This window comes from Bacidia gigantensis (assembly GCF_019456465.1).
Source record: "Bacidia gigantensis strain McMullin 20006 chromosome Unknown contig_249, whole genome shotgun sequence".
NCBI lineage: Eukaryota > Fungi > Ascomycota > Lecanoromycetes > Lecanorales > Ramalinaceae > Bacidia > Bacidia gigantensis.
The window spans coordinates 225,441-251,723 of record NW_025408603.1 but is presented as its reverse complement, the minus strand read 5'-3'; the positions used below and the strand labels follow the sequence as shown (position 1 = coordinate 251,723).

General features: G+C 50.7%; 9 protein-coding genes across 9 annotated transcripts; 4 read left to right on the top strand and 5 right to left on the bottom strand.

Moving 5' to 3' along the window:
• Positions 1 to 2,172: 2,172 nt before the first annotated feature.
• KY384_006334 (uncharacterized protein) lies at positions 2,173 to 3,569 on the bottom strand (the record flags this gene model as incomplete). The annotated part of the gene is made up of 3 exons (XM_044814830.1): positions 2,173 to 2,813; positions 2,866 to 3,208; positions 3,267 to 3,569. 3 exons carry the CDS (start codon positions 3,567 to 3,569, stop codon positions 2,173 to 2,175), a joined length of 1,287 nt encoding a protein of 428 aa, XP_044667930.1.
• A 1,197-nt stretch (positions 3,570 to 4,766) lies between these two features.
• On the top strand, positions 4,767 to 5,360 carry CYP1 (heme binding; the record flags this gene model as incomplete). Its single annotated transcript, XM_044814829.1, has 3 exons — positions 4,767 to 4,799; positions 4,850 to 4,891; positions 4,953 to 5,360. The coding sequence occupies 3 exons, from the start codon at positions 4,767 to 4,769 to the stop codon at positions 5,358 to 5,360; spliced, it is 483 nt and encodes a 160-aa protein (XP_044667929.1).
• Positions 5,361 to 6,099: 739 nt separating this feature from the next.
• Positions 6,100 to 7,640, top strand: KY384_006332 (uncharacterized protein; the record flags this gene model as incomplete). The annotated part of the gene is made up of 3 exons (XM_044814828.1): positions 6,100 to 6,173; positions 6,225 to 6,343; positions 6,394 to 7,640. The coding sequence occupies 3 exons, from the start codon at positions 6,100 to 6,102 to the stop codon at positions 7,638 to 7,640; spliced, it is 1,440 nt and encodes a 479-aa protein (XP_044667928.1).
• An 838-nt stretch (positions 7,641 to 8,478) lies between these two features.
• Positions 8,479 to 9,463, bottom strand: KY384_006331 (uncharacterized protein; the record flags this gene model as incomplete). Its single annotated transcript, XM_044814827.1, has 2 exons — positions 8,479 to 9,273; positions 9,365 to 9,463. The coding sequence occupies 2 exons, from the start codon at positions 9,461 to 9,463 to the stop codon at positions 8,479 to 8,481; spliced, it is 894 nt and encodes a 297-aa protein (XP_044667927.1).
• A 14-nt stretch (positions 9,464 to 9,477) lies between these two features.
• On the bottom strand, positions 9,478 to 10,020 carry KY384_006330 (uncharacterized protein; the record flags this gene model as incomplete). Its single annotated transcript, XM_044814826.1, has 1 exon — positions 9,478 to 10,020. One exon carries the CDS (start codon positions 10,018 to 10,020, stop codon positions 9,478 to 9,480), a length of 543 nt encoding a protein of 180 aa, XP_044667926.1.
• Positions 10,021 to 10,479: 459 nt separating this feature from the next.
• KY384_006329 (uncharacterized protein) lies at positions 10,480 to 12,792 on the bottom strand (the record flags this gene model as incomplete). Its single annotated transcript, XM_044814825.1, has 1 exon — positions 10,480 to 12,792. The coding sequence occupies one exon, from the start codon at positions 12,790 to 12,792 to the stop codon at positions 10,480 to 10,482; it is 2,313 nt and encodes a 770-aa protein (XP_044667925.1).
• Positions 12,793 to 15,991: 3,199 nt separating this feature from the next.
• Positions 15,992 to 16,580, bottom strand: KY384_006328 (uncharacterized protein; the record flags this gene model as incomplete). Its single annotated transcript, XM_044814824.1, has 3 exons — positions 15,992 to 16,165; positions 16,286 to 16,330; positions 16,440 to 16,580. The coding sequence occupies 3 exons, from the start codon at positions 16,578 to 16,580 to the stop codon at positions 15,992 to 15,994; spliced, it is 360 nt and encodes a 119-aa protein (XP_044667924.1).
• Positions 16,581 to 18,717: 2,137 nt separating this feature from the next.
• On the top strand, positions 18,718 to 19,141 carry KY384_006327 (uncharacterized protein; the record flags this gene model as incomplete). Its single annotated transcript, XM_044814823.1, has 2 exons — positions 18,718 to 18,831; positions 18,950 to 19,141. The coding sequence occupies 2 exons, from the start codon at positions 18,718 to 18,720 to the stop codon at positions 19,139 to 19,141; spliced, it is 306 nt and encodes a 101-aa protein (XP_044667923.1).
• Positions 19,142 to 23,005: 3,864 nt separating this feature from the next.
• Positions 23,006 to 25,033, top strand: KY384_006326 (uncharacterized protein; the record flags this gene model as incomplete). Its single annotated transcript, XM_044814822.1, has 1 exon — positions 23,006 to 25,033. The coding sequence occupies one exon, from the start codon at positions 23,006 to 23,008 to the stop codon at positions 25,031 to 25,033; it is 2,028 nt and encodes a 675-aa protein (XP_044667922.1).
• Positions 25,034 to 26,283: the final 1,250 nt, after the last annotated feature.

The following is a 26,283-nucleotide window of genomic DNA, read 5'->3' as shown; positions in this document are numbered from 1 at the left end:
CAATACTCGCGACTTACACTTCCCCCCGGCTGACCTGAAGGACTCGTCTACTCCGCAGGTAAACCTGGATTTACGAATACACCACCACCCATCTACCTGCTACGGACCGGCGGGGGGCGAAAGAATCCTCGCATATTTCAAAACATATACCATTAATTGACTTGTTCACATTGCACACCTATGCATCTTGGTTTTTGACTCTGGTGTAATTCGCAACACAGCGCAACGCAGCAATCGACGACAATGCAATAATTTCACAACAATGAATGCAAGATATCACAAACTTTAATAAGAGCCATAAAGACACCTTTTTCAGGCCGTATGGTCCTACCTCGTCGTCGTCGTCGCTTCAGAAGCTCATGCAATCTCACCTTTGCAGAACATTGAGCAATTGCTCGCTCCACCTCTTTCCAACATACCTGTATTCTTCAAATTGCATACCGCAGTATCTGCTCACCAACGAAGGCTTCTACACAAACTGTGATGCATCATGAATGATGACAAGGAAATCGCATCGTCTGTCGTTTCCTTGGGAATTTGCGCTTAGTAATACATTTTGAAGGAGCTGATTGGTCGAGATCAGCCTTTCCCAGGATTTGCGCAAACTGTGAAAATTTATTACGCCATCTCGATATCTACTGGCGCAGTCGACAATGACAGAAGCACGAAGAAGACAGTCTCAACATAGCATACAAAGACTACACGAGAGTCGTACCCGTTCAATGAGTCAATTACCATGCAAACTTTGGCTGCCGCAAGCATCCTTCACAATGTCGACAAGTGGTTTGAGAATTTCGAACAACTACCAAGTCGGTTGGAAGCAAGAAGAAGCCCATCAGTCAACGGCGAACGTCTTAAACAACGACGAGGCTTTTGATAGTAACTTAGACGACAACGCTTTGAGCATCAACAATCAAAGACAGGCAGACTGCCCCTGCAGATATTCGTCTTACAGACCATGTCCACTGCTCACACGTACCTACATGCATGAACAGTCGCAAACGACTCTGATGCCGGTCCTGACATACTCACAAGAGCCTCCGGCACAGATCGCAACCTACCACCAATGTCGAACGTTATCCACGCCCTGTTCCCCTCAGCCTCCCCTCCAATTCCAGCTCAACCATCGCTATCTTCCTTCATACCTTTCCCTCCTATCGTCTCCACGCTCATATTCATCACACTGTCTTCCACCCTCCTTGCTATCCTTCCCACCAACCCAAATCTGTTCCCCCATACCTCAATTCCATCCCTCTACTCTCAGATCTAGCCCTGCTCCCCTACCACATCTCCCACCTCACCCCGGCCGGCTATATCCCCATTAGCTGCCTCTCCTCCCTTCTACCCCCCTCCTACATCCTCCACCCTCCACCCTTTTACACTTCCCCCCATTCCCCTGTCCCACTCATACTCCAAACCCTCCACCTCTCCTAAACCCTCCCCCCCCCCCCCCTCGCCCCGGCGAAACTATTCCAAGAACCCGAAACCATCGTACCAACAACACTTACAGAACCATGCAATCTTGACCCACCCCTACGCTCACCTCTCGCCCCGATCAGCCCAATGATCCATTTCGCCCAGCGCCTTGCCGGATATGTAGAGTTATGCTACGACCGCACTAGTCTGTGCCCAAGCTTTCACGATAATAAACTTCTGGCATGGAGCCGAAACAAAGCCATCGATATTCGAGATGTGTAAGACAAATAACCGCTGTCCCAGAAATCGAGGACATGGTTGGAGAGACGGATCGTTTTGGAGTGCTCCCTCGTGGGACCCCGAGATCATCCTTACATAGGTACCGGGCAAACTGTTGTGGTTATGAGAGCTCTGCATCTGGGACACAGACGCCGTAAGTCTTGAATCAACGTCATGAATTGAAAATCAAGGGCAGGTCAAGGATCAGTAATGAAAAGGGAGCTGCGAGAAAGACGAAGCGTATGAGGCAAGTTTGTAACCAATGTACTTTATCAACAACACGCTTTGCACGCATGATCATTCGTATAAGGAGCAACTACCATACAACAGGAAACAATAATCACAGTAACCAAAACCGTGTATCCAAGACTCCATCCCGTTCCTGTTCTGTGCTCATCATAATTCCATCATCACTAGCCTTTCCGCTCCTGAGCCTCCATGTGGACGACCACTATTTCCTTAGCAAGACTTGTGGAGCTAGGAGTCAGTCATGTCCACAACCACGTTGTCAATGCTCCAGTTGTTCCAAACATGTCCATGACACTGGAAGACCAAAGAGAGCAGATCGTTCGGTGTTGTGCTCGTCCAATCCAACCCCACTGTATTCCATTTATGCGGCTCATGTTTGGCGACAGGACAAGGCAGTAGTGGATATTTCTTGCCGTCAACTTGAGGGTCGATCAAGACCACCGCGGTACAGTTTCCGTCAGCAGGGTCGTCGTACCTGAAGTCCAAGATGACCGTGTAATTGTGCCCTGCACATGTGTTCAATTCCTGGGATAAAATGAAGCCTGTCATGGGGTCTTCGACAGATGGATCAGGTGCAAGCATGTTGGCGAGGAAGGCGTAAGTGCCACCGTTGTTGGTGCTACCGGGCTTGGTAAAGCCGAATGTAACTGCAGGATGAATGTTGGTGATGTTCCAGCTGGTAGGTGTTGTTGTACGAGATGGGTCATCTTGCTCAAAACCGCCATTGCGAATGATGGGTGCACCGTTGCAGTCACGTCTGGAGAGGGCTGCCTTCGTCTTGTTGTTGTCTTCGTCACCATCATCGGGATACTCTGGGTCTTCTGAGTCCTCGAGGTCTTCTGCCTCGGTTGCGTTGACCTTGTTGTACACTGTTCTCTTGATCAGTTGATAGTAAGCTTCAAAGCAGCTGAAGATTCATACCATTGGAGCCAGCAGCAACGATATGAAAGTCTGCCCACCATACACCATCATCGGTCGGTGGATCTTCAATTAAGGCCTCTCCAAGTAGGCCGCAGGCATACCGGCTGACGCTTGGAGGATTGGGACATTGTTCACCGTCCACGTACAGGCTTGGTGACCTGATGACAGCTATATTGAATGACTCGCACCCATCAATCTCATCACAAGCAATTGCGCAAGACAGTGTATCATAGGTATTCAGAATCAAGACTGCGAGTAGCTCATTTCCGGAATCCACGATAGCATCCAAATTTCCGAACATGAGGTAGTAGCCCTCAGGCGTTTCAGCATCCTCTGCTATCTCCTATCGTTCTTGTCTTAGTATGGGAAACTTCAATTCTAAAGCAATGGGATGGTCTTACTTCCCAAATGTCGGATTTTTGGAAGTCCTCAGGTGTGTCGGGAGTGATATTCGGACCGGTACCTGGCGGTAGCGGAGAGCATTCTCCATCAGTCATAGGGTATTTGTCGAGAGTCAAATTCTCTCCCACAGAAGACAGAGCTGGTGCAAACAAAAGGGTGCTCAGGACTTGTTGAGATCGTTCAGCGAGATGCGAGCCTCGAATGAGACCAGCAAGATCCGAGTTGTGTTGATGTGGAGCAGCTGCAGAGGGCTGGATGAGGACGAAACTGGCTACTGCCAGCTTGAAGAGTGATGAATGCATGGTCGTAGCGTTACTTGTCTGGCGACTGCTGCAAGTGAATGTGTATGATGGAGCAAGTCAGGATCAGTTGGGATGAAACGATGTTGGATGAGTCTGTATGATGGTAATGTGAGTGATGTTGAAGAAAGGAATCTTTTAGGTGCAAACCTGTTTTATGGGAAAGTCTAAAGGCTCCTTCCCTTCGAGCATGTCAACAGTCGAAAGGAGAAGGCGCACCGTCGGTCCACAGCAACGGTATCATTGTCAGATCGACCCTTGCGCTAAGGCATATGCTCTCCCAACACAGCGTGCAACGAAGGAAAGGAAGGAGCAGATAGAAACTCCGCAGACGAAGAGCAGCTAGCCTGCAGTTTGAGGCCGCCCTTCAGCATGAGTAGATCTTTCCCGAGATCCGTCTAACGGATCAGAGAATATGTTAGCGACCCTGATCAAAAACATATCAACGAATTTATGAACCCTATGATAGCGTCAAGGTCCATGTCATCAGGGAGTCAATTTGCAAGCGCATCATCAAATGTAGACGTAACGCAGGCGTGGAGTTATAGATGGCCTCGAAAGGGCACACGAGTATCGCAGATGCATGGTAAACAGCGGGTTCTCATTGACAAGAAAGGCCAGGCGAACATATCCAGGCAATTCAGCAAGCGCAACGTGAGCCAATGATACACGCTTGTGTCCATCTTCCAGACCGCACGACTGCCATGGTGTCTGTGCCTGACAGAGTACGGCTTGCGGGAGATTTGAGGGCTCAAATGTTGGCCCTCGAGATGACTTCGAGCCGAATGTTGCGAGCACCAGGTCTGCATTGAGGCGGTCACGAGCTTGATATTTACTGGAGCATCGTATGTTCGAGTTCGCGAAGCCAGCTCTGGCTTGCATGGAGATGCACGACAAGCCCGCCCTGGTGAAGAGCCGATTCCACTATTGCCTTGAACGGGATTGAGCTCGGAAATCTTCACAACGATCCGGGAGTCTTTGGAGATATTGCTGCAGATGATAATAGTCGAAGCGAGCTGTGCCTGCAAGGTACAATGATTGAGCAAATCATGGGTGTGGTGTGAAGGAAGAAATGTTTGGAGAGCCTAAAACTCGAGGTTTGGGCGCGCGGCCTTTCCGGCGCAACCAGGAACGCATTTCTCCAACCATCTCTTTACAAAATTCATATCTCTCTGGTCTTCGACTACAGCTACGATCAGCATGGCTACAGACGTAGTCCTTGATACCTCTATGGTCAGCCTTCCCCTTCTTCCCGACTCGCTCAAGATTGCTCACAACTACAGGGTTCCATTACAGTCGAGCTTTACAACGAACACGCCCCGAAGGTACGCTTCCTTTGCCCGGCTCATGCCTCTCTTCGACAGACTAGCTGATTCGCCTTCCAAGACCTGCAAGAACTTCTCGACCCTCGCCTCACGAGGCTACTACACCAATATCCCAGTACACCGCATAATCCCCTCCTTCATGATCCAGACCGGCGATCCGACGGGGACAGGCCGAGGTGGTTCTTCCATATACGGTCCTACATTCGCCGATGAGATTCACCCTTCCCTAAAGCACACGGGCGCAGGAGTCTTAAGCATGGCGAATAGTGGGCCAGATACGAATGGCAGCCAATTCTTTATAACGTTGGCGCCGACGCCGTGGTTGGACGGGAAACATACGATCTTCGGACGTGTCAAGAACGGGCTGAGTGTGGTGAAGAGGATGGGCTTGGTGAGGACAGGGGAGGGAGATAAGCCGATTGAGGCGGTGGTCATCAGGAGTATGAGGGTCATGGAGGGTGGTGAATAAATGGTGCAGAGCTAGGATATGGAATAAGAAACTATACAAGCTGTGCTTGCAGACGCAACAGCCAAATTGTCCCATCGAGGTGGTACATGCAATTTTGAAGGAGAAAGATAGCCGTACCAGAAGACAGCACCAAGCTTGGTTGCTTGTAGAAAGGAAGGCCAAGTGACTTGAGACTCGATGGATAGGAGAATCGTGGGGATCTAGTGGCTGGTGACTGCTGCGCTGGCTATGTAGTCCAAGGCGCGTGCAGCAATCTGCAGCTATCCTTCAGGCCCAAACAAAGTGTACTCGGTAGAATAATTCAGACAATGCCATTGATACAATTTGAAATCAAGCGTCCTAAACGGACTACCCATGGCGGTCTCCCCAGACGCTGCGCTGTAGTCACATGTGTACGAAGAATATGTACCTGCAGAAACGAACTAGCCTTTCACATGAAATCCAGACCAGCAGATAAACGCAGGAGATTCAATCTTCCACGACGAGCTCTAGAAGGTCACAAGGACCCCAGATCTAACATGTAAGCGATGTCTGGCGCAAGCATGTTTTGAAGTCGTGGTTGTTGATTTTTCGAAGCCGCATGCAAGGTGACGAAAATGGGCACAAGAAAGGTTTCTGTAGCAGGCTAGCTTTAGGGCTGTCATGTAACCACACCCATCAGCCCTTGGCTTTGACTCCCTTTGGCGGAATCTAGATCAACAGCTAGCTATACGCTTCAAGCCAAAAGTATGATGTGATGATGGAGTCGCTCAATAACACGACTTGGGATATCGTCCTTTCTGGAACTGGTCTTCCAAACTCCCTCCTAGCTCTGTAAGCACAATTTCGAGACATAGGAACATGTCTCTAATGAAGCGGATCAAGAGCACTCTCACGATCCGGCAAAAAAGTCTTGCATCACGACGAACATGAGTTCTACGGTGGATCTGAAGCTGCCTTAAGCTTGGAAGAAGCAGAAGTCTGGGTGGAAAGAATCAACCATGGTAAGCGAGATCGCACACATATGCTGTACGAAAGTCTGACTTGAGTGAAGAAGCAACTCGCAGTCCTTTCCAGCAGGCGTCCATAACAAAACTCGAAGAATATGTATCGGCCGTACCAAGACTCTCGTTTTCTCGCGCCTACAATCTTTGCCTTGCACCGCAAATCATATACAGCCGTACAAATCTACTTCCCGCTCTAGTCGCATCGAAAGTCTACAAACAACTCGAATTCCTTGCCGTGGGCAATTGGTTCATCTTCGATCCTGGAGTCAACGATAGTTTCTCACTTGGCGGAAGTGTACAGCAAAATGCTCTTGAACCAGCAAGTAGGCCTTGCCTTCGTAGGATTCCCAATGGCCGAGAAGGTATCGTGAAAGATAAGACCATTGATTTCGCCAACAAACGCAGTTTGACGCAATTGCTACTCATGATTAAAGATGACGAATCACGAAAACAAGCCATAGCAGAAAATAAGACACTACCATTTACCTACTTCCTGACAGCACAATACCAATTGGATAGGAGATTGCAAGCACCTTTCCACGCCCTCACGCTATCCCCAAATGCACCAGAAGACACGACCACGGAGTATGCCCTCACTCGTCTTCACCGACACCTATCCTCAATGGGCGCGTACGGTCCTGGCTTCTGCGCAGTAATACCCAGATGGGGCGGACTAGCAGAGATCGCCCAAGTCGGCTGCCGCGCAGGAGCAGTAGGAGGAGGCGTATACGTTCTAAACAAAGGCATCGGGGGTTTCCCAGACAGCACCGCTCCACCCAACCACCCTGACCAGAACGATAAATTCCTAGCACTCGGACTCACTCTTGAAGAAACGATCTACACCCGTCGCGCCGTCGGCTCAAAATACGACTACCCCTCAGCCACCACCAGACCAGACCCGAATCCAGAAGATCCACCCAAAATTGCAGTCCGAAGCATCGCCATCGTCACCTCGTCACTCCCTGAGATGTTTCCCCCAGCAAAAGCTGCTGTACATAATCCAGCGGCCGTGATGGTCATCTTTCCAACTGGTAGCCTCAGTCTTCCTGACACAACCATCTCACCAAGTTCAGACGAATCGCCCACTTCAGAGACACCGCCGACCTCAGACGTACCACTGCCCTCACCGCCCCCGCCAGCACCGAGAAACCCCGTGCCCATCTACCTCCAAGTCCGCTCCGCTGAGACAGGCGAATGCCCCCGCGATCAAAGTAAGCTCCCTCTATTCCTACCTTCTCACAACCTCGCACTCTCAAATGATGACACAATCCGAATACTTATCTACATTGCCTGACCCGCCTTAACGGCGCGGGACTGATTGCAACCACACCTCTGACAGTCTGAAATCTTTACAACCCTCCCCGCCCTCCCGTTCTGCTAATCCCGCCCCTTTTACCATCCGCACCTCGCTGACCCGCCCCTTTTATCACGCGCAGGTGTCATCTATGCCCTCATCACCCTCCCCGCCGCCACCGCCCAGTTCGCCCCGCCCTTCCGGTGGCTCGACGCCGCCATCGCCCGCCTCATCCGCTTCGACAAGGGGGCTGCGCCAGTGGAAATCCTCTGGCAAATGAGGTACTTGCAGCGTTGCCCCACGCCCCCGGGCGCCATTGCAGCGGGGTCCCTGGCGGTGGAGACGCCGGAGGTGGCGCCGACGTTTGTGATGGAAGACGAGATGCTGGATGGGGTGCGAGATGCGTGGCGGGCGCTGGTGGAGGAGGAGGAGGAGACGGCGGAATTCTTGTGCTTCAAGGATAGAGAGGGGCGGTGGGAGGGGGAAGGGGAGGGGCAGGGGGGCAGCGAGTAGTTGATAGTCGTAGAGACGACTTTATAGCATTAATCAATCAAAATTGCAGCCACATTTGTCTATGATATAAGCTGCAATCGTCTGATTTAAGCTTCTCTAGCTATATAACCACCTCTTTATAAAGCTGCTAACTCCATATCTACCTTTTACCAACCTTCATCTCTCTCCTCCTGCCCACCATACACGCCCCCATCGAGAATAACACCCTCATTATCCTCCCAATCATCCTGCACTCTCCTCCAGCCTTTCCTCTTCTCCCTCCCTTCATCCCCATCTCCACCGCCAATCTCCCTCCCCTTCCCCTTCCCCGTCCATATAGGTCTAATCATGCCCGCGCCCATGAGCGGATTATGTCCCAACCCGTGCCCCGTTCCCCCTCCTCCCCCATCCTCCTCCACCACTTCTCCCTCCTCAAGGCCTTCGTCTTCTTTCCCCATATCCCTCGCCCCCATCTCCACCCCCACAGTCCTACTGACCTTCCCCCCTTCCCCAAATTAATACTCAGCACCTTCCCCCTCTTCTCCCACTCCGGCCGTGCCGCCCAGTCCTGCTCCCTCTTAACCTTCAATTGTCGTTGCAATTGCCTCGCCCGCTCCGCGGGGGACGCCCACGAACTCGTTGTGGTCTCATAATCAGCCGCCTCATCATGCACAGTCGTCCTCTTCGCATTTTCCCGCTGAAAAGCCAATAAACGATTTCGATGCTCTTCGGCTTTGTTGAGCGTTTCATCTGCCTTCCCTACCCCTGCTGCAGCGGAAGACGAGGATGAGTGTGCAGGGGCAAGAGTGGAGGAAGAGCTAGCGATGGTGGTGGTGGCAGGGCGCGCGTGCCCTGCATTATTCACCCTCATCCTCTCGGCCCCGCGCTCCTGTTTCAGGGAGTCAAGCATGTCGACGATTTGCGCGGAGGAGAGGAGCGGGGTGGAGCAGAACGTGCAGGGTCCGATACCCTCTTTCAGGCAAATTATTTTGCCGCAGTTGAGGCAGTTGGGGGCTACGGTGGAGAGAGGGTGACGGGTTGCGTTGCAGGTGCAGGTGCGATCGGCGGAGGAAGAAGACGAAGAGGAGGTGGTGGAGAGAGTTGGATTGGTTTGGAATTCGAGGGCGCGGATAGCTGCGTCCTGTAGAGATGTGAGTTGGGAGGCGATGCAGGTTTGGGGACCAGGAGGAGAAAGGAGCAACAGGAGAGTAAGGGAGGTAGGGGAACTATACAAGATCTTCAAGCGTACTGCTCGCGCCCTTGCCTGCCACGCCGCCTTGTACCGTCACCTTTGTCTTCGAAGGCGCTGGGCTTGCGTTCCGCGAACTCATCTGGCTCTTGGACTTTACGTTTGGCAGATCCGAGATGAACGTGCCTGCTGCTGAAGGGGAAGCTTGCCGAGCGTTTTCTTGGGCAGCTGGCGAGCGTCTGGTGTTGAGGAGAGGGCGAATGTAGATGCTTGCTCTGCATCGTGCTCGGGGTCACGCCGAGGTTTGTTGGAGGAGATGTAGTCATCGCCTGAGCCTTTCTTGTAGCCGCCTGTGACGTTGCCTTGACCTTCAATCTGGCGAGAGGGAAGCGCGTGGAGGGGGTGCTTCTTTTTCTGGCCTTTGCGGGTGCTCTTGGGGACGCTTTGATCGATATCTTGTCTTTGCTCGGTTTGTGCAGCGGCGTTGGAGGTCACCGAGGACGCTGTATCTTGTCTTCTTGCATTGTAGGAGCTGATGAACTCTAAAGCTTTGGGAGTATCGCCGAGGAGATTCTTCAAATGCTCGGCGGAGTCGGATTTGGAGAGGCTGGATGTATACTCTAGTATTTGGATGAGGGAGTCATGGTCAAGCGGGAGTAGCTTTTCGAGCTCTTTCACGGCCCAGTCCGAGGTTGCCATGACCGAGAGGCTTCAAGGTATGTCGGGGGAAGAAGCTGGTGGGGTGAGAAGAGTGAAGTGATATGGAAAGAAAAGGTGACCATTGACATTTTGGGGCGACGCAAGCATCCGCTTGGGCAGACATCACGTATTGCGTCATGGCTTTACAAAAGTCAAAGTCTTTAAGTCTGAATTGATTGAAGGGCTGGAAGATTTATGTGAGAAGTCAAGTATAGCAAAGCGGGAGAGAGTGAGTTTTTAGTGATTTTGAATTAATTATTTGAGTACGTCGCTAGCGAACGCTCTTGTTCACAATATCGGCTACGAAAAAGCTCGTCTGAGCAAGCTGAGGAAGATTCTCCTTTCCTCAAGCATAGGGTATATCCATCTCCAAATTCTTCCAACAAACGCCGCCCATATATGCAGCGCTCCAGGTTTCCCGTACGACGCCAAAATCGTGGACAAGCCGAACGTTTCCCCTCATAATGCATAGTTCTCGGTATGTAGGTAGATCTCTTCCCTCCCCTTCGACCAAACGGTTGTCTGCAGATTGGCGACGCATTTCTGCACATCCACACGCATACTCGGTGGCCCGCAGACGAAGACGCATGTCTTCTTTCCGAAATCGCGCTCAAGATCCTTCAGCATGTAGGGTATATCTGGTCGCCCATATTCTGTGCTCCAACTGCTCTTCTTTGGGTTCATAGAGGGGAGGAATGCAAATCGCATGATGTTCTTCTGAAGCATGGTGGGCGTCGAGGGAAACCCAAAGTCAAAGCCATTGACACCCGAATCTCTAGCTTCAGGCACCTTTAGGTTTGTGGTCAGGGAGAGGTTGGGCTTGTGCTTCATATGCGCCTTCTTCGGCTGCGGGAGGAAGGTAGGATGAGGGAGTCCGGATATTGAGTCTTCATTTTCTTCTTTGAGGTTCTTCTCTTTCTCTGGATCTCCTCCTGCTGCCTCCGTGATAAGGGCAGAGTTGCGCTTCGATGCTATGCCTTGGAAAGTATGGTCGATCTGTTTGTGAATGGCGTCCTGAAGGGGACGACTTGGCGACGGAGGGATCTTCTGCTGGCCTGGGAGTATACGCTTTGCAGCAGTGACGTAGAATTGGCAATGAACCGATTCAGGAGGTGCAAATTCTTTACATATCCTGAGCTCTTCCTTGAACCACTCCATCGTCTCGGGTCGCTTTAGGGCCCAGATGACATGAATCTTTGTGGTCATTGCCTTATTGTCCCGCATTTTCTTGATGAGGTTGAGGAGCTGTGAGACGATCGCTGTAATACCGCTGCCACCGGCGAAGAAGACGACAGTATCAAATGACGCAATGTCTCTGCGCATACCACCGTACGGTCCGTCAATGAATGCTCGGTATGTCTTCTCTGGACCATCTACAAGGGCCCGATCCAGCACCTTGCGCGTAAACCCTCCAAACGGCCGGAAGACAAGCGCCATATCTTTGTAATTCTCACCGTATTCTGATGGGAAGTCTTCACTGCATAATGATGCGATGGTGAATGGATGGCTCTCGAAGACTGAGATTCCAGGCATTCTGATGTATACGTATTGACCCGGTCTCCACTTCATTTCAGTCGCTATTGTCACTTTTACAGCATTCTCCGGCAGTATGGAGATGGCTGACTCTTCTCCAATGAGCCATGACATCCGCCGAGGATTCGTCCAGTTGAAGTAGAAGAAACGAGTGAGCCAAGATGCAAGCCAGATGCCAACTGTGGCCCAAAGATAATTCCAGGATGTAAGGTAGTTGTGGCAGTGCCAAAAGAGCATTCCCAGGTACACGATCGATATGGGAACATGCAGCGTCACAAAGAGCTCGTACGCCCATGATCTCAAGAACGGCAGTGAATGGATACAAAGCACACACAAAGGTACTAGAGCCGCCAGGCCCGTACCATATATGTAGAATTGCTGTTGAAATAGGTTCTTGAAAGTCTGTAAGCCTCCTTGATCCCAGATAGGTGTGACGTAGAAGGGTATTGTGTGGACCAAACTGAGGAAAAGCATGATGTAGGCGCCCCATCGGTGAAGCACGTTGAGTCTTTCATGTCCAATACCCGTCATCCATGAGATTGCGTTCGACTTCATGCTGAGGGCGATAATCCATGGCATCATAGCAACTGCGAGCATGCCAGCTCTGATTGCTAGGGGAGGGGAGCCGAAGGCGATAGTAGCGTAGTAGAGAGGTTTGGGAAGGAAGGTGTATAGTGTGACGAACGCTGTGGCAGCGAAGATCACAATAATAGCGCCAACCCCGGGAAAGCTGAACTCCCGTTTCTTGTAGTATCGGATGATTGGCAACGGTCTGTAGACAAGGAAGCGGACCAAAGCAATCATTTTGTTGAGAGGTCCAAATGACAGCGTTGATTCCTCCTCTGTATATGTAGTGGTGGTGGTATGCTGCTTGAGATCACCCTCTCTTGGAAAGAATCTTCGGTGTGAGCAGTTGGTCGGCATGTTTGCTAGCTCATAATCTGTGTCCGGTGAAGAGGTTTTTGACGATTTTGCAATCTCCTCCTTGTATGTCGCTCGCCCGATCTTGTCGTTCCAGTAATGGTACCAATGTAGCCCAAACGTGAATACGAACAGCACAACGCAGAAGTATACCCAGCCGAGCGCATATTTTCCTGATTTACCCCATGGATCTTGCTTCAGTGAGTCTTTGAGAGCTTGAGGGCTGTTCTTGTTGGTTGATATTTTGACTCGCTTGATTAGTGAGTGCGAGACTGAGGCGATGGAAGAGCGCGAGAGGAGGTTTTGTATCGAAGGCATGCTGAGCGTTCGGTGACGTTGAGAAGCGGTGCGAAGACAAGCTCTTCAACTGTGCCTTTCGATTGTACTCATGCGATGCTTGACCAAAGTAGCGTGCAGAAGGGTCTTTTTAATGACGTTCTTGGACCTCCAGCGTCTGATCCTCAAGTCTTGCCCATGTAGACGCTCAGTGTAGGGTTGAGGTATGCTGCTTGCTTCTTCTCGCTATGCCGTTGCGATATCTTGTATGACCACCCTTCGGGCGACACCTGTCGTTCTATCCTAAAATGTCTAGGAAAATGAGATCTAGCGGTTCAACAGGATACCAGCTCCTTGTCGCGATTAGGAGGGTTCGAAGGCGCAACGTAAAAGACAGGAACTCTTTGCTTCACGCAACGGTGTGTAGTTAGGATCCTGCAGACCTGTGGGCCCCGCCGAGTATATGTTCCAAGCTAGGGCGGAGAATATCCATTGCACAATGGGCGATTGTACCTGCACTCCACCGCCATTGGAGCTTGCCGGATGTGATGGCAGAGCACATCCTGCGCTTAGGCGAACCCTGTTCCCGATGCAGGCTGGCTAGATCGATCCACCAGAGAAATGGGGGCAGACTCGAACACGGGCCAGAGAGAGCACCCATGCTCGAAGTCGTGGAGGACATAGCTGCTCCCCATCAGCGCGCCATCCGTTACGCAGATTGGTGGGATGATTCGAGAGGACTTGGGGGAAGCTGTCAAATCAGGGAGGAGGACCCCCCAGCGGGTCTAGTCTATGTCTTGACCTGCATGATCCGGGCGATGATTTGCTGTGTTCCTTGTGACGGGAGCGGGATGTGATTGATTCAAGCTTGCCTAAGGCAGCTCTCTGGCGAATGATGGAGGAGGATGAGCGTGACGCCCCGTGCCAGGCATTAGTCTGGCTTGGGGCGGCGGTTGGACAAACTCTGATGGGCTGTACCCTCGACGACATCATCTCCACATCTTGGACCCTTGTTGCAGCACCTCATGTGCATCATGTAGTAGTACACCATGCGGGAGGATTACGGCGACGATGTATTCCTGTCTTTAGGGTGTCCCGTGAAACATTCCTGTGGTTTCGTGGCGTGAGGCACGAGAGGCGCAAGGGATGTACCCTCTGGGTCGTGCCTGCCTCTTCGGTTTTCGCGTGCTTCACTGCATCCGTTGTGACATACCTATGAGTTGTGCCTTCCTCGGTTGTTCCAGAGGCTCGAGATGGTCCCCAAAGGATGTGCAGCGCCTAAGTGACAGTATCTCGGCGTCTAGGAAAGGAGATCTTGTCAAAAGCTCGCCACCTGCCCAGACTAGAGTTACTCCTTTCCTTTGATCATCTCTCTTTTCGGACATTACCCCAGAACGATCTGAGTTCTAGAACCTTAGGATCTAGTGATGTGATTTACGGCAATTTGCTCTTGTGATCAGGCGCCCTGACAATGGCGTTAGTTCCGTATTGGGGAGGTCAAGGAGGAGCGAGGGATCGTGAAATGGAGTCGCCTTCGAGGCACAGTCGCATTAGTCATTGAGTCAATTGCAAGAAGGCAGAGTGACATTACTGATATATCAAATACCAGACGACCCGAATGATCTGTGCCTCTGCTGATCGTGAAGCCGTGCCCACAGCAAAACATGACAGGATTCCACTATCCGTGACGGTGGCGACATTGCGAAAGCCGACTACCTGCTCGGTTGGGCTACAGTCGCCCAAGTTTAAATGTTTGGGATGCGGCCGACTGCTTAAGATGCTGCGCAGCCACTGCGCTGACATTTGCTTTGACTGCTGCTGTCGGGCAAGAAAGGCTTTCATTCCAGGAAGCATGTCCATTGCTTGGATATCAATATATGCAACCGCCTTTCGATTTTCTGCAGGAATATCAGTTGCTCGATGATCTCGGAGCACTCGCGTCATGTTGTTGTATGATGGAACATGTTTGAGTCGTTTGGTGTTGGGCAAAGCAGCCAAAATCTACACCCGGACCGACACTTCGACGCCCTATACCACCAATATGATGCAGAAAAGCCTACGCACACACGAAAAGCATGCTCTACAACGTGTGCACCTATTTCAGAGTGCATGATCATGTGGAAAGCTTGCTGCATGTTTTTTGCCAAAATATCCAATTTCCTAAAGAAAAAGTATATAACTTCTGATACGCATTTCTCAAATATCAAGCAGACACTGGCCGACTTTGGTGCTTCGCAAAAGCCTCAAAAAAACCCACGCTAACGTTCTACCTCAACGCAGAATTACCCTAAGGGGTCCCATCGTGGGTTCGTGTCTCTGGGGAGACATACATTTAAAATAACAAAAAAAAATATTAAAACCCAAAAAAAAAACCAAAAAAAGTTCGAGGAACCACTAACGACGAAGTAACGACTGAGGACCTGAGCAATCTGGGTCCTCACCCTCGGGGATGCAACAACGAGGGAGTAACGACCGCGGACCGGAGCACTCCAGGTCCTGGGGGTGGCGGTACTACTATCGCTGCCCCAAGTGAAGGGGAGGGAAAGAAGTTAAAGTAAGTTGAAATTGAAATTGAAATTTCAAGCACCGGGTCTGGTACAAAGTCTGCAAAAATATATTTTTTTCTTTTTGCCAGCCCTTGGTGTTTCTTTCTCCATATGTGGAGAACATATATGGGGCACTTTTTGGAGGATCGACATACGATGGACTTCGTAATGTACTTCAACCCATAAACTTCTGTTCCCATGTCTTTGGACCCTGGATCCTAGGTGTCTGTTTCTCTTTTCATCTGTCGAAGCTCGGGGTATATGCATGAGCACACGGCAGTGCTCCATTGCTTCGCTTCTCCAGATGCAGTCAACTCTTGAATTTCCCGTGATATCACCTCTTCACTGACCGTAAACAGCGTCTTGACTCATGCTTTTCCTTCAAGGGTCTCTCGACAGTGAATATGCGCTTACCTCTAATTATCGGTCGTATCGACGTACGACGGGCAGCAACGACCTTCCAATTCAATCAACTTGCATTCATATTGACAGCACGACCTCCTCTCTCGTAGATCATTGACTTTCGACAACGAGGCGAGCGGAAAACGGCATGCGGAAAGGAAGCAAGCAAGATCATTTCAATATAGTACAATAACATAACTCAATCCAGAATTTCATCCATGTTATGACTACAAATTACTATCTCACAACTTTCCGAATCCACCAGATACAATCCGCCCTCCGAGCTGACCTGCCTAATATTTCCCATCCGTTCTCACCAACCCAGCCTTCTCATTTTCCGCCTGGCTTTTCCTCGCCCAGTCCGGCGCCTCATCGATACCCTTATCCTCCTCGTCGTCACCTTCCTCCTTCGTCTTGTGTACGCTTTGCGGCGAGTGCTCGGCCGGCGAGTAGATTGTGTAGAGGATCTATGAGCACTCGTCAGTTCTATATTGAGAAAGCTGGGAAGTGAGGGAAAAGGAGCAAAGCAGATGGAGATGGCGATAGGGGTAAAGGGGGAAAGAAGGAAAGAGGAAAATTGTACATACCAATGGCGTTGGGCCCGTGTTCACGAATTGATGCTGCGTGCCTGCCTACATCCCATCATGTCAGTCTCTCTGCATTACGCCTGCCTGCACTCGTTTCCTTGCCATCCCGCCTTCATTGGATAGGCTAGAGCTCGGCAGCCAGGGTAATGCTTACAGGCACGACCATCAAGTCTCCAGCCTTGACATCCTGCTCCTTGCCTGCAATGATTGCTTTGCCCACTCCGCTTGTGAATGTCAGTGCCTGGTCGACCGTGTGTACTTCATCTCCAATATCGCCGTCTACGGGGACGGTCATGAGGACGACTTGGGAGTAGAGTCCTGTCCTGCGATGTTCCGGTCTCTGATTAGCTCTGGTAACTTGGTATTGAGTACCAGGTCATGTTTAGTATTAGGGTTATTTCCTGAAAGGTAAAGCGGTAAATGAAGGCGTAGAAAGGTGAGCAGATGAGGAGATAATTACCAAAGGACGCGTCGGAATTCTGCGGAGGTGGATGGGAGGGAAGAGGTCATCTGAGGGAAGTAGGCCATTTCATGTTTCGGTGGTCCGGAAGGCATCTTGGAATCTTTGGCTGTTTTGCGGGTCGAGGTGGTGAAGAAATTCTTAGAAGTAGATGAATTGAGGACGGTGGATGGGAAGGGCGCTGGAACCGATCGACTCGCGTTGAGAGGCTTAAGAGAATGGCAAAGAGATGCTCTGGTAGTTGCACGGTAAATGGAGGAAGTGAGCATGTTCAAAGTAAGTACGAGCATGTATAATTGAATGTTTACTTAGACATAGCTTGCACGTCATCTCGATCATGACGTATGCTGAAATGGTCGAGGCCCATGTTCTTGGCGCAAGTCCTGAGACTCTTTGGCCTGGGTATGAATGCACATTCAGATACTGGCTGATCGTTCCCTTCACGTCTACTATTCACGGAGTAAAATGTAGACGTGACTCTAGACTCCCTTCTCATATAGCCCCGAGACTGTTTTGTATCGCTCTGCAGTCCGTAGTTGGCGCCACAGGGTCGAATTTGAACGATTATCACGTTTTGGGGTGAATCAGCGTGTCGTGCAAAGGGTGGAGACCGAGCTTGGATGATCACTGGAGTCTTGAGATCTGTCTGTCGTTCTCAATTAGTTCTGCTTTTGGTCAGTAATCATTGCTTGGAATTGGGTGCTCGTACATGCCCCCGGCGCCTTCTTTCTGGCAGAGTAGCCATAAGAGTATCGACGAACCCTTAGCAATCAACAATACGGGACTGTTTTCAAGGCAATCAACACCTCAATTATCTGTCGAGTCTTCCTTTTGCATCTTCGAGCGGTCTCCTCCTTCGACCCAGCATTGACAACAGAAACCGTCCCACTTTCCTTGAAGCTGCTTCCTCCGTTTCCACCTTTGTACAATTGCGTGTCTGTCTGCTCTTATACAGGTTGTTTCTGAAAAACACCTTATGCGCCTTCTCGACGCCCTCCCACGATCTCAAGCCTCAGCGGCAACACCCATCTCTTCGTGAAACCCCTACTCTTGCATTATAGTGTACTGGTCTGGGGCTCCTAGTCGTCGCTGCTATCGACATTGCGAAGAATGTGGAAGCTCCATCTTGCTAGCACTCGACGATCCCAACTTTTGCCGCCAATTCGACCAACCGTAGCCCGTCACAAACTGTGCACTGTTCCTCGTTCGATAGTATAGAAAACCTCATTGGACCCCCATTGTCCCGCAATATGCATCAATCCTGCTCCTTTGACATAGCACGTAACATTCTGGCAAGGAGGAATGGAGGACCGCGCATAAGAGCTCTCGATTGTGGAGCTGTGCGGATGTTCGACTCCCTATTCAAGTGCGGCTTGTATAACCTGATCAACCATGAAGTCGGCGACCAAAGGTGGCATGGGGAAGTAGCAATGAACGAAGCTTTGGAAGAAACAGGTCGAGGAGAATTAAGAGAAACGGTTGTTCCGTGGTAGGAAGGTAGCGGTACTGAACAATTGGCAGAGGAGGTACGCATGCGAGATTGAGCACAGTCGAAGTCGAAGATGAAGCCGAAGATAATACCACGGAAATGAAAGAGTCTTCTCAGTTGTAATTTTTTAATCGATCTGCGGCAATCCTAGCAGACAGAGACCGTCTCCCAGCTAGAGGCTTCGGCGCTCGGACGACTGACTCGAGAATTGCTAATGCAACCCCTTATCGAGTGACTCTCGGATTGCGCGAACAGCCTCGGAGATTCAGGTCATTGCAGAAAGCTATAGTAATGATAAGAAAGAAAGACCCAACCTCAAACAAGCGTGTACTCGGGATTTGGCACTATACTGAATGCGTCATTTTACAAGTCCAGCGCTGAAGGCTGCATAAAAACCGAGATTCTAGGCTGAAGCTGCTAGCGCCGTCACTCCTCACTCTTTCCAAGAATTCTCCACAAAGCTTCAACGCCGAGCATACTCTTATGGCTAGCCAGCTCAAGGCTAAACCTCTATTTCTGGCCTTTGCAAGTGTAGTTATTACCGTTACTGGCGCGCTACTCGGTGCGCAGCTCAAGACTGAGCAGCAAGCAGTTAAGGTACGCAGGCCTCCCTAGCCTTTCCAGAGTTCTACCCTTGCGAAGTTTGGCCTGAGTTCCTGATCGCCTGCCAGCTTCATTTGAGCAACAGTTTGGACTGATCAGGCGTCTGTTGCAGAATGCCAAACAAATGAGGGAAGCCTCTCCTTCCGAGAAAATCGAGATACTAGAGCAGACGAAGCACAAGATCTTAGTTCAGAAACGCTCCCTAGAGGAGAAGATCGAGAGCCTCCATGCACGGCAGGCGAAGCATGAAACCGAGAGACTCGAGAGAATAGAGAGGAGCAAGAAGGGAGAGAAGATGCCTTGAATGCTTAGGCTAGCAGAGCTGGCCAACGTAAATACGAGGGCTTGAGCTGCTCGGACTTTGCACTAGGTCGACGAGCATGGACAAAAGTCACAGATAGCAAGCGTCTGGAAATGCTTGATAGAGCTATGGACTGTGCGATTCCTGCCATAGCCCCCCGATCCTTTGGGGTCGAGGTGTTAACGTAAGTCTTGCCAAAGATCGAACAGCTCTGTGCTGACATCTTCAATAGCCAAAGATTAATCACTTCAATCAGTACCTCCCGCTGTACAACTATCATCGAGAAATAACCCCCTTTTGTGAAAGGATTGCCCTCGATAGGTCCAACGCTTCGTCAGGCATCGATGCTTCAGGTGTCAAGGATTGATCCATTAAAGTCACAGAGCATGGTCATCATCCTATTGGCAGATGCTCAAAGAATTTCAATGGCAAGATCGGACATAGCTGAGTCGGGGATATCGATGTGAATTTAAAGGCATAATGAAGCCTACGGCTTGCGAGGATTGTCCCCGTCAGCCGCATGTGCTTTCAATCTATATTCTTACTTCATCTCGCGAACGCCTGGGGACTTACGTCTTGTATTACACATCTTTGTCAGCTGCGGCCTTACAAGTAAGGACCGGACGACCCAATGATTTGAGGGAAGCTTCTCCGCAATCATGAGGAGCACGGGTATGCTCAAACTCCGATATCCTCAGCGCAATCAAAGCGAGCGGTTAATTCTACAACTTGACTCATCACACATCACGAGTGGGACGCGCATACTTTACGGCCTGCAGTCAGCGGCGGCGGACCGTGGTTCATGGACGTGAGGACTTCAGCTTGCGTCACGTGTGCCTCAGCAGGCCGTACGCTGCCTTCAGGCCTGGCAGAAAGACGGTCTTCCAACTACTAAGTGCGCTGTATACAAGGTCTTATGGTTCTATCCCATTGCTGAGCTATGCTATCAGATTTAAGCTTCTAACTTCAGGACCAGGGAGCTGTGCAGGCCTCAATCGCACTCGTCATCTCTGTTGCTCTCAATTCGTGGTCCTCGTGGCTGGCTAGCGCAATTGTGGAGCTTGCTTAGCTGAGGCTCCTTGTTCTACCTACCAGAGGCAAATCTGCCTTTCTCCGCCTGACGATGCCGAGCGATCAGGCGCTGCAGCTTCGGGAGGAGGTCATCATCTCCATATCGAGCGTAGGGTCCACTGAACGAGCTTGGATGTGGCGAGTAGGCAACTGCCTGCTCAGCCTCCCCCCTGCAGAGGGAATCAACTAAGACCTCACATCGTCGCTGAAACATGGATCAAGAGGCGTTGCTAGGAGCCTAGAATGATCTAGGCTGATAGTCATGTGCAGAGCAGACGGAGAGCGAAAGGATTGAGAAAATTTGAGGGTTTCGTGATCAGCCCGACTTGGTGCGTTGCTGTCAAGACCTTTGAGTCATCGTCTGGTGATTTGCCGACGGCAACTAAAAATACACCCAATCATCAACGACGGGGCCGATCGCGATGGCAGGACGCATGATTAGACCAACTCTGCCTTCGAAGTGGGGTCTGCGACTTGTACCTTCTGCCAGCAATCTTTACATGACTGCGCGCTGCGGGCTTCGTATCTCTGCATAGTATATCACAATTGGATAAGGGAAAGCCATTGCATGGGCAACGAGCATCGATCGGGAAGAAGGACTGGAGAAAGCACCAGCCACTGTCGCAAGAGGTGTGGCAAAAGCCGGGTTTCAGGGCAATGATTTGCGACCAAGCTATGGTTGCCTAGATTATTCAACGAGGTTGTGATTTGCCCAGGTCAGCACTTGGTAGCCACTAGAGGCCGCGAGCAACGCCTCATCCATTAGATCTTGGGCAAGTCTTCTCCGGTGGAACAACAATCCTTTGCGAGAGTACTCGCATGTTGAGGATGGCCACGAGCGTTCATGTGGGAAGCCAAAGGATGGACCGAATCCTCATGTCTGTATATACATCCATGCAAGTAGAGTAAATGCGGTCTTGTTGCAACGTAGGAAGCGATATGATGTAGAATTTGCCGCCGTAGTGGCCAACAAGCAACATTGGTCTGTTAATAATAATAAGAGCACCCAAGAGGGGTTGGTAAGGGTACGTGGTGGGTGCAAGCATTTGGGTGGTGAGTCAAGCCCCCAAGTCTCTCATTCTCAGGCTTCGCTCGGAAGTCGCGCCAGAACAAAACCGAGCAGCTGGCCACTTCTCACATTTCCCTTTTCCCCCATATCCCCAGCCAAGATGAACAATCCTCACTATCTGGATTAACAGCAGTGCGACTTCACTCTGGAATAGCCTGTGATCAAGGGAACCATCACACTCACCCTCTCCACTCTTCTTCGGCGTTCGATCTTGTACTATTAGGCTCATTTTCTTTCTCCCCAAGCTGTTCCGCCTGCCTGGATTGCGCCAGCAAGCCCAAGCACCCTTACCTTGTGAGTAACAATGGAAGCGACTGTTGCACACGGAAGTGTCAAAATGAGAGGAACAAGAGGCCACGATATACTGACGGATGCCTACTCAGAACAAGTCACCAGCTCTTCCTCTTTCTTTGATTCACTGGACTTTGCCACTGAAGACTCATCCCCCTGCTATTCCCGCCACCTACTTCCGGCCACGCCTCCACCATCCCATTCAAATATTCCATCTCTTCCCCGCTGCTCACCTCCTGACCATCAGATTTCCGATACCGGAGCTTGTATCTGTTTACTACATTGAGTCGACCGTCAAGAGCTCCCTCACAGAGCTCTTGAGCAGAGAAGCCAACAACTCACACACTTGAGCTGTCAGCTTTGAGGAACTCAGTCACAATGTATCAAACACCCAAACTCACACCTCATGCCACCGGTATTGCAGAATCCAATTCATCATACAGTATTGACCTTGGAGTCCCAGAGGGCTCGCTGTCTTGAAGTGCTGACTGACTCAAAGTAGCTCTTGAGACAGCTTCGTCTTGGGAGTCACTCGATCTCACTCGGCTTCACGGTACCACAGCCTCTCCACGGTCAATATCTATTGGAACTGCATACCGGTGGTTTGAAAGGAACAGGAAATATTACCTTCACCATTCACAACCTCACCTCCTGGCCTCGTCACACATAGCAAGAGCGCGGATAAACTAAAGTCTTTTCTGTCGTGAAAGAGGATTCTTTCCCTTGACAATCAAACATCCAAGCTCTACTAAAGTGCAACAGCACGGTTTCGAATTTCATCGAAGAAGACCCGTCGTTGCACCTGACGATCGTATTGCTTGTCTGAGTCATTTGCCTCTCAGCCAAGCTAACGAAGAAACATTCTTGATACCACCACTTTTACATCTCTCTTTTGTACATACCCTTTCGCATGGCTTCGGATCCAGACTTGACTAGACAACGGTCGTGGAACAACCACGCCCTCAACCAGTACACCATCAGTCCTTCGGGTATCTCGATTCAGTCAAATACAAGTTCCTCAGCATCCTCCTCAGCACCATCAATATTCTCGATCGATGCACCCTCAGTCACAAGCTCAGTGTCATCAGCCTCTATTGGCTGGTCGGGTCCAAGCTGGATTCAGCATACTGAAGGTACCCCTTGCTGTCAACATACTGCAGGAACTCAACCTGCAGCCTCCAAAAATGCAACACAGAATCCGTTCCAGCAGTCGTCCTCGGCCGCTGTTGCGGTGGAAGCGCGCCAGAACCCAAGACGCACCCAGCGCTTATATTCGCAAGACTCGCAAAATGGAGATAACTCAGCCCGAGCCCCTCCTGCCCTAGTTCGCCAGAGCGATCGGAAGGTCACTTTTGTGGACAGCCTAGTTGGTAAGCTAATAGGATACTTGAGGATTGAAGTAAGGACTGACGATATGATAAGATACTACCACTCAAATGGTGGAAACAATATGGCCCCTAGCCGCTCACATACAGTCTAGGCCCTCCCCAACCTGCTCACGGCAACCAAGCAAAATGGCATTGCGTTACTTCATACAAGAAGTGTTAAGGCGATCAAAGACAAGCTACTCGACGCTGCAAGTAGCGCTCTACTACCTGGTCTTAATCCAGCCTCACGTACCAACCGTCGACTTTACGCAGGAGCAGCCTGACGATTCAGCCTCATCCTTTTCGCTTCAATGCGGGCGTCGGATGTTCATCGCGGCACTGATACTCGCTTCGAAATATCTACAAGATCGGAACTTTTCGGCCAACGCATGGAGCAAAATATCTGGATTGAGCACTTGGGATTTGAATGTCAATGAGTTGGCTTTTGTTTCCGCCATTAATTGGAAGCTTCATATTCCGGAAAAGGTCTTCAATAGATGGACAGACATTGTTCTCCAATTCTCGCCATCATCCTCAACAAGCACGGCGCCGCGTTCACCGGCGAGATCAAGGCTCTCTTGGAAGCAGGTTGTCGAACGCTTGACCCCAGATCTCGACGCCGCCGAATTTGGCAATGCTGAGCTGTCCGACGATTCGGGCTACGATTCTCCAGACTCACCAGAGTCATCGATGAGCCCTCCGCCTGTCCCGAATAGTGGTGTTCTCACTCCGCCAGCGCATGAGCCCACACCAACACCGGCAACGGCATCGATACCTCAGTGGCTTGAGCAGACACCAACAGCACACGTCCCTATCGGCATGGAATCTACGAGGCCCATGTTACCTCCCATGCAGCCTCATCCCCAACTCCTACCGACTCCTCAGCTTACACCTCAAGTTGGTTCTTTCTGTACTCCTGCTGTGAGTGCTTCGAGAACGTTTTCTCGACGATCATCAATGAGTAGAGCTATGAGTCATGTTCAAGACGCATCTATCGCCAGATGTACTCTCGATCGTACTACAGATTGGAGGCCCAGGGTACCGGAAGGCTTTCCGACCCTAGCTCGCCGGTCATCTCTCGCAACATCAGCTTCTTCGATGTCATCTCCAGACACGCAAATCTCAGACGTCTCCACTCAATACTCTGACGCCTCATCTCGTCCTTCCCGATCATCCTCAATTTCATCAGTAGCTTCATCGGTCTGCGCGCCAGCACAGCCAGTCAAACTGGCAGTACAAGCGACGCGACGATGTGCGAACATGCAATTGGGCGGTTTGAAGGGCCTTACGCAGACATGTCTGTCACCCAGCGAGATCTCACGATCACCACAAAATAGGACACCGCGACCTCCGAAATGCTCGAACGACAACTCATCCCCGACCGCGATTACTCCGACTTCAACCTCCCCTCTCAGAGAAAATACTAGGCTCTCTGATAGTTTTATGGAAGACGACCAGAATTTGCCACGATGCAATGAACACTCGAGAGCATCAAACTTTAACAAGTTTGACAGTGAACCTTTTCCTCGCAACCCAGACCGCATGAATCAAATCGACGCTCGCAAAACATTCGCAACTTTCATGGGCTTTACTCCCCCACCAACCTCCGACACGCGAGAAGCAGCATCAGCGCTGCAATCTCTTGCGCTGGGCAACCAGCGTCAGCAGCACCTCCAGCAACATAATCACCAACCCTCCAACCCCACCATGAGTTTCAACCATGATCACACCACCCTCCCCACCCCTTTCTTTCTCCCACGCACTAACTCCGCCAAACGCGCACGTCCACAAAGTATGGACTTCAGCCTCGAGGACGCCGTGCACGCAACCATCGCACCCAGATCGCTCGCGGACGTGACCAACGTCGATAATGTGAATATCAGCGGCAATGGTAGTGCGGTGTTAGAGGATGAGGACGTAGCGGACTCCTTTTTGTTGAGGAAGGAGAACCGTCATGCGGTTAGGGAGGCGAATAAGAAACCGACGAAATCAGTATCGGTGGTGGAGAATGTGCCAAGGAAGAAGGCGTGTGCGGGTAGCGATCGTGGGGGACGAGAGGGGTTGAGGAGGGGCAATGGGATTGTTTGTTTGAGATAATTATGGACGAGGCAGGGGGCAGTTGTATTTCGATGGAGAGGAGAGGGATGGGGAGGGGAGGGGAGACGTGCATTCTTATTCTCGCTTCTTAAGGCGAACGAAACGTGCGTGAATGTGGTGTTTGCAGGAATGATGCAGGGGCAGGGGCAATGGAAGGGAAAGATAATATTGATAGTTGCTGGACCGATCTGGAACTTGCTAGTATCGAATTCTTGAAACATATTTATCTGCATCCCCCTTTCCTTCTTATTGCCTATGTTCTTGTCCCTTGCTCTTGTCCCGTTACTCGTCTTTGGAGCGAACTTGGCAGTGATGTACTTCCTTCTTGAGGGGGCGGGGGAGGCTGAGGGCGAGGGCGAGGAAGGTTGGTTGAGGTGGACCGTGCTTTTCGACGTGTGAGAGGATGAGCGTTGAGAGGTGAGTGCATTGGGATTATGGAGGGTGAAGGTGACTGAGTACGCCTCAAGGTTCATCAAGCAAGTGGGATATTGTGTAGGACGAAGGGTGGATGGAGAGAGCGAGATTGTTGTACGTGGTATGGTGGTAGTGGTAGTTTTGGGTCGGTAGGTCCATGGCTTGAAGAAGATTTGAGGGAGAAGGGTTAGTTGAACTCAGTCGGGGTATATAAAATGGGGAGCTCACCTGCTGACTCTCTGATTCCTGGCTGATTATGGACGTTGGAAATCGAGCTCAAGGTATGTCGGACTTTTTTCTTCACTATCAGTGAGAGGAGTTCCAGAGGGTTTGGCTGGTCGACAGGGGGTGGAATGTTTTGAGGGAGGCAGCTGGGTAGCCATCGAGATTTGTTTCGACCGCCCGACTGGTGGTGAAAGACGAGCTTCGGGTAGGTTTGAGTGACGGTGTAGGTGAGTTGTCGGTAGGCAAGGTAGATAAAGTCTTTCGTTTTCATTGCCGATGGAGGTAAATTTCTGTCCACTCGTATGTTCCTACGAAGTCAGGCAGCTGGGGAACATGATGAGGCTACTCGAAGGTTTGTATCACATCAAGGCTTCCATTCTCCATTTGATCAAGCAAATTCTTCTGAGTATGCTGTTCATTGCTAATTATGTTGGAGAAAATGTCACTGGAAGATCGATGGCTGCTTGCTTGACGTTGCTTCTCGTCGTGAGAAAGAAAGGAATTGAGGGGCTTCTTCCGGTTGATCGGGTAGTCGAACTAGAGGGCCTCACCGTAGGCCAAACGGAAAACGTTCGCATGACTCACTCCAAATGTGGTGAACCGTCCATCCT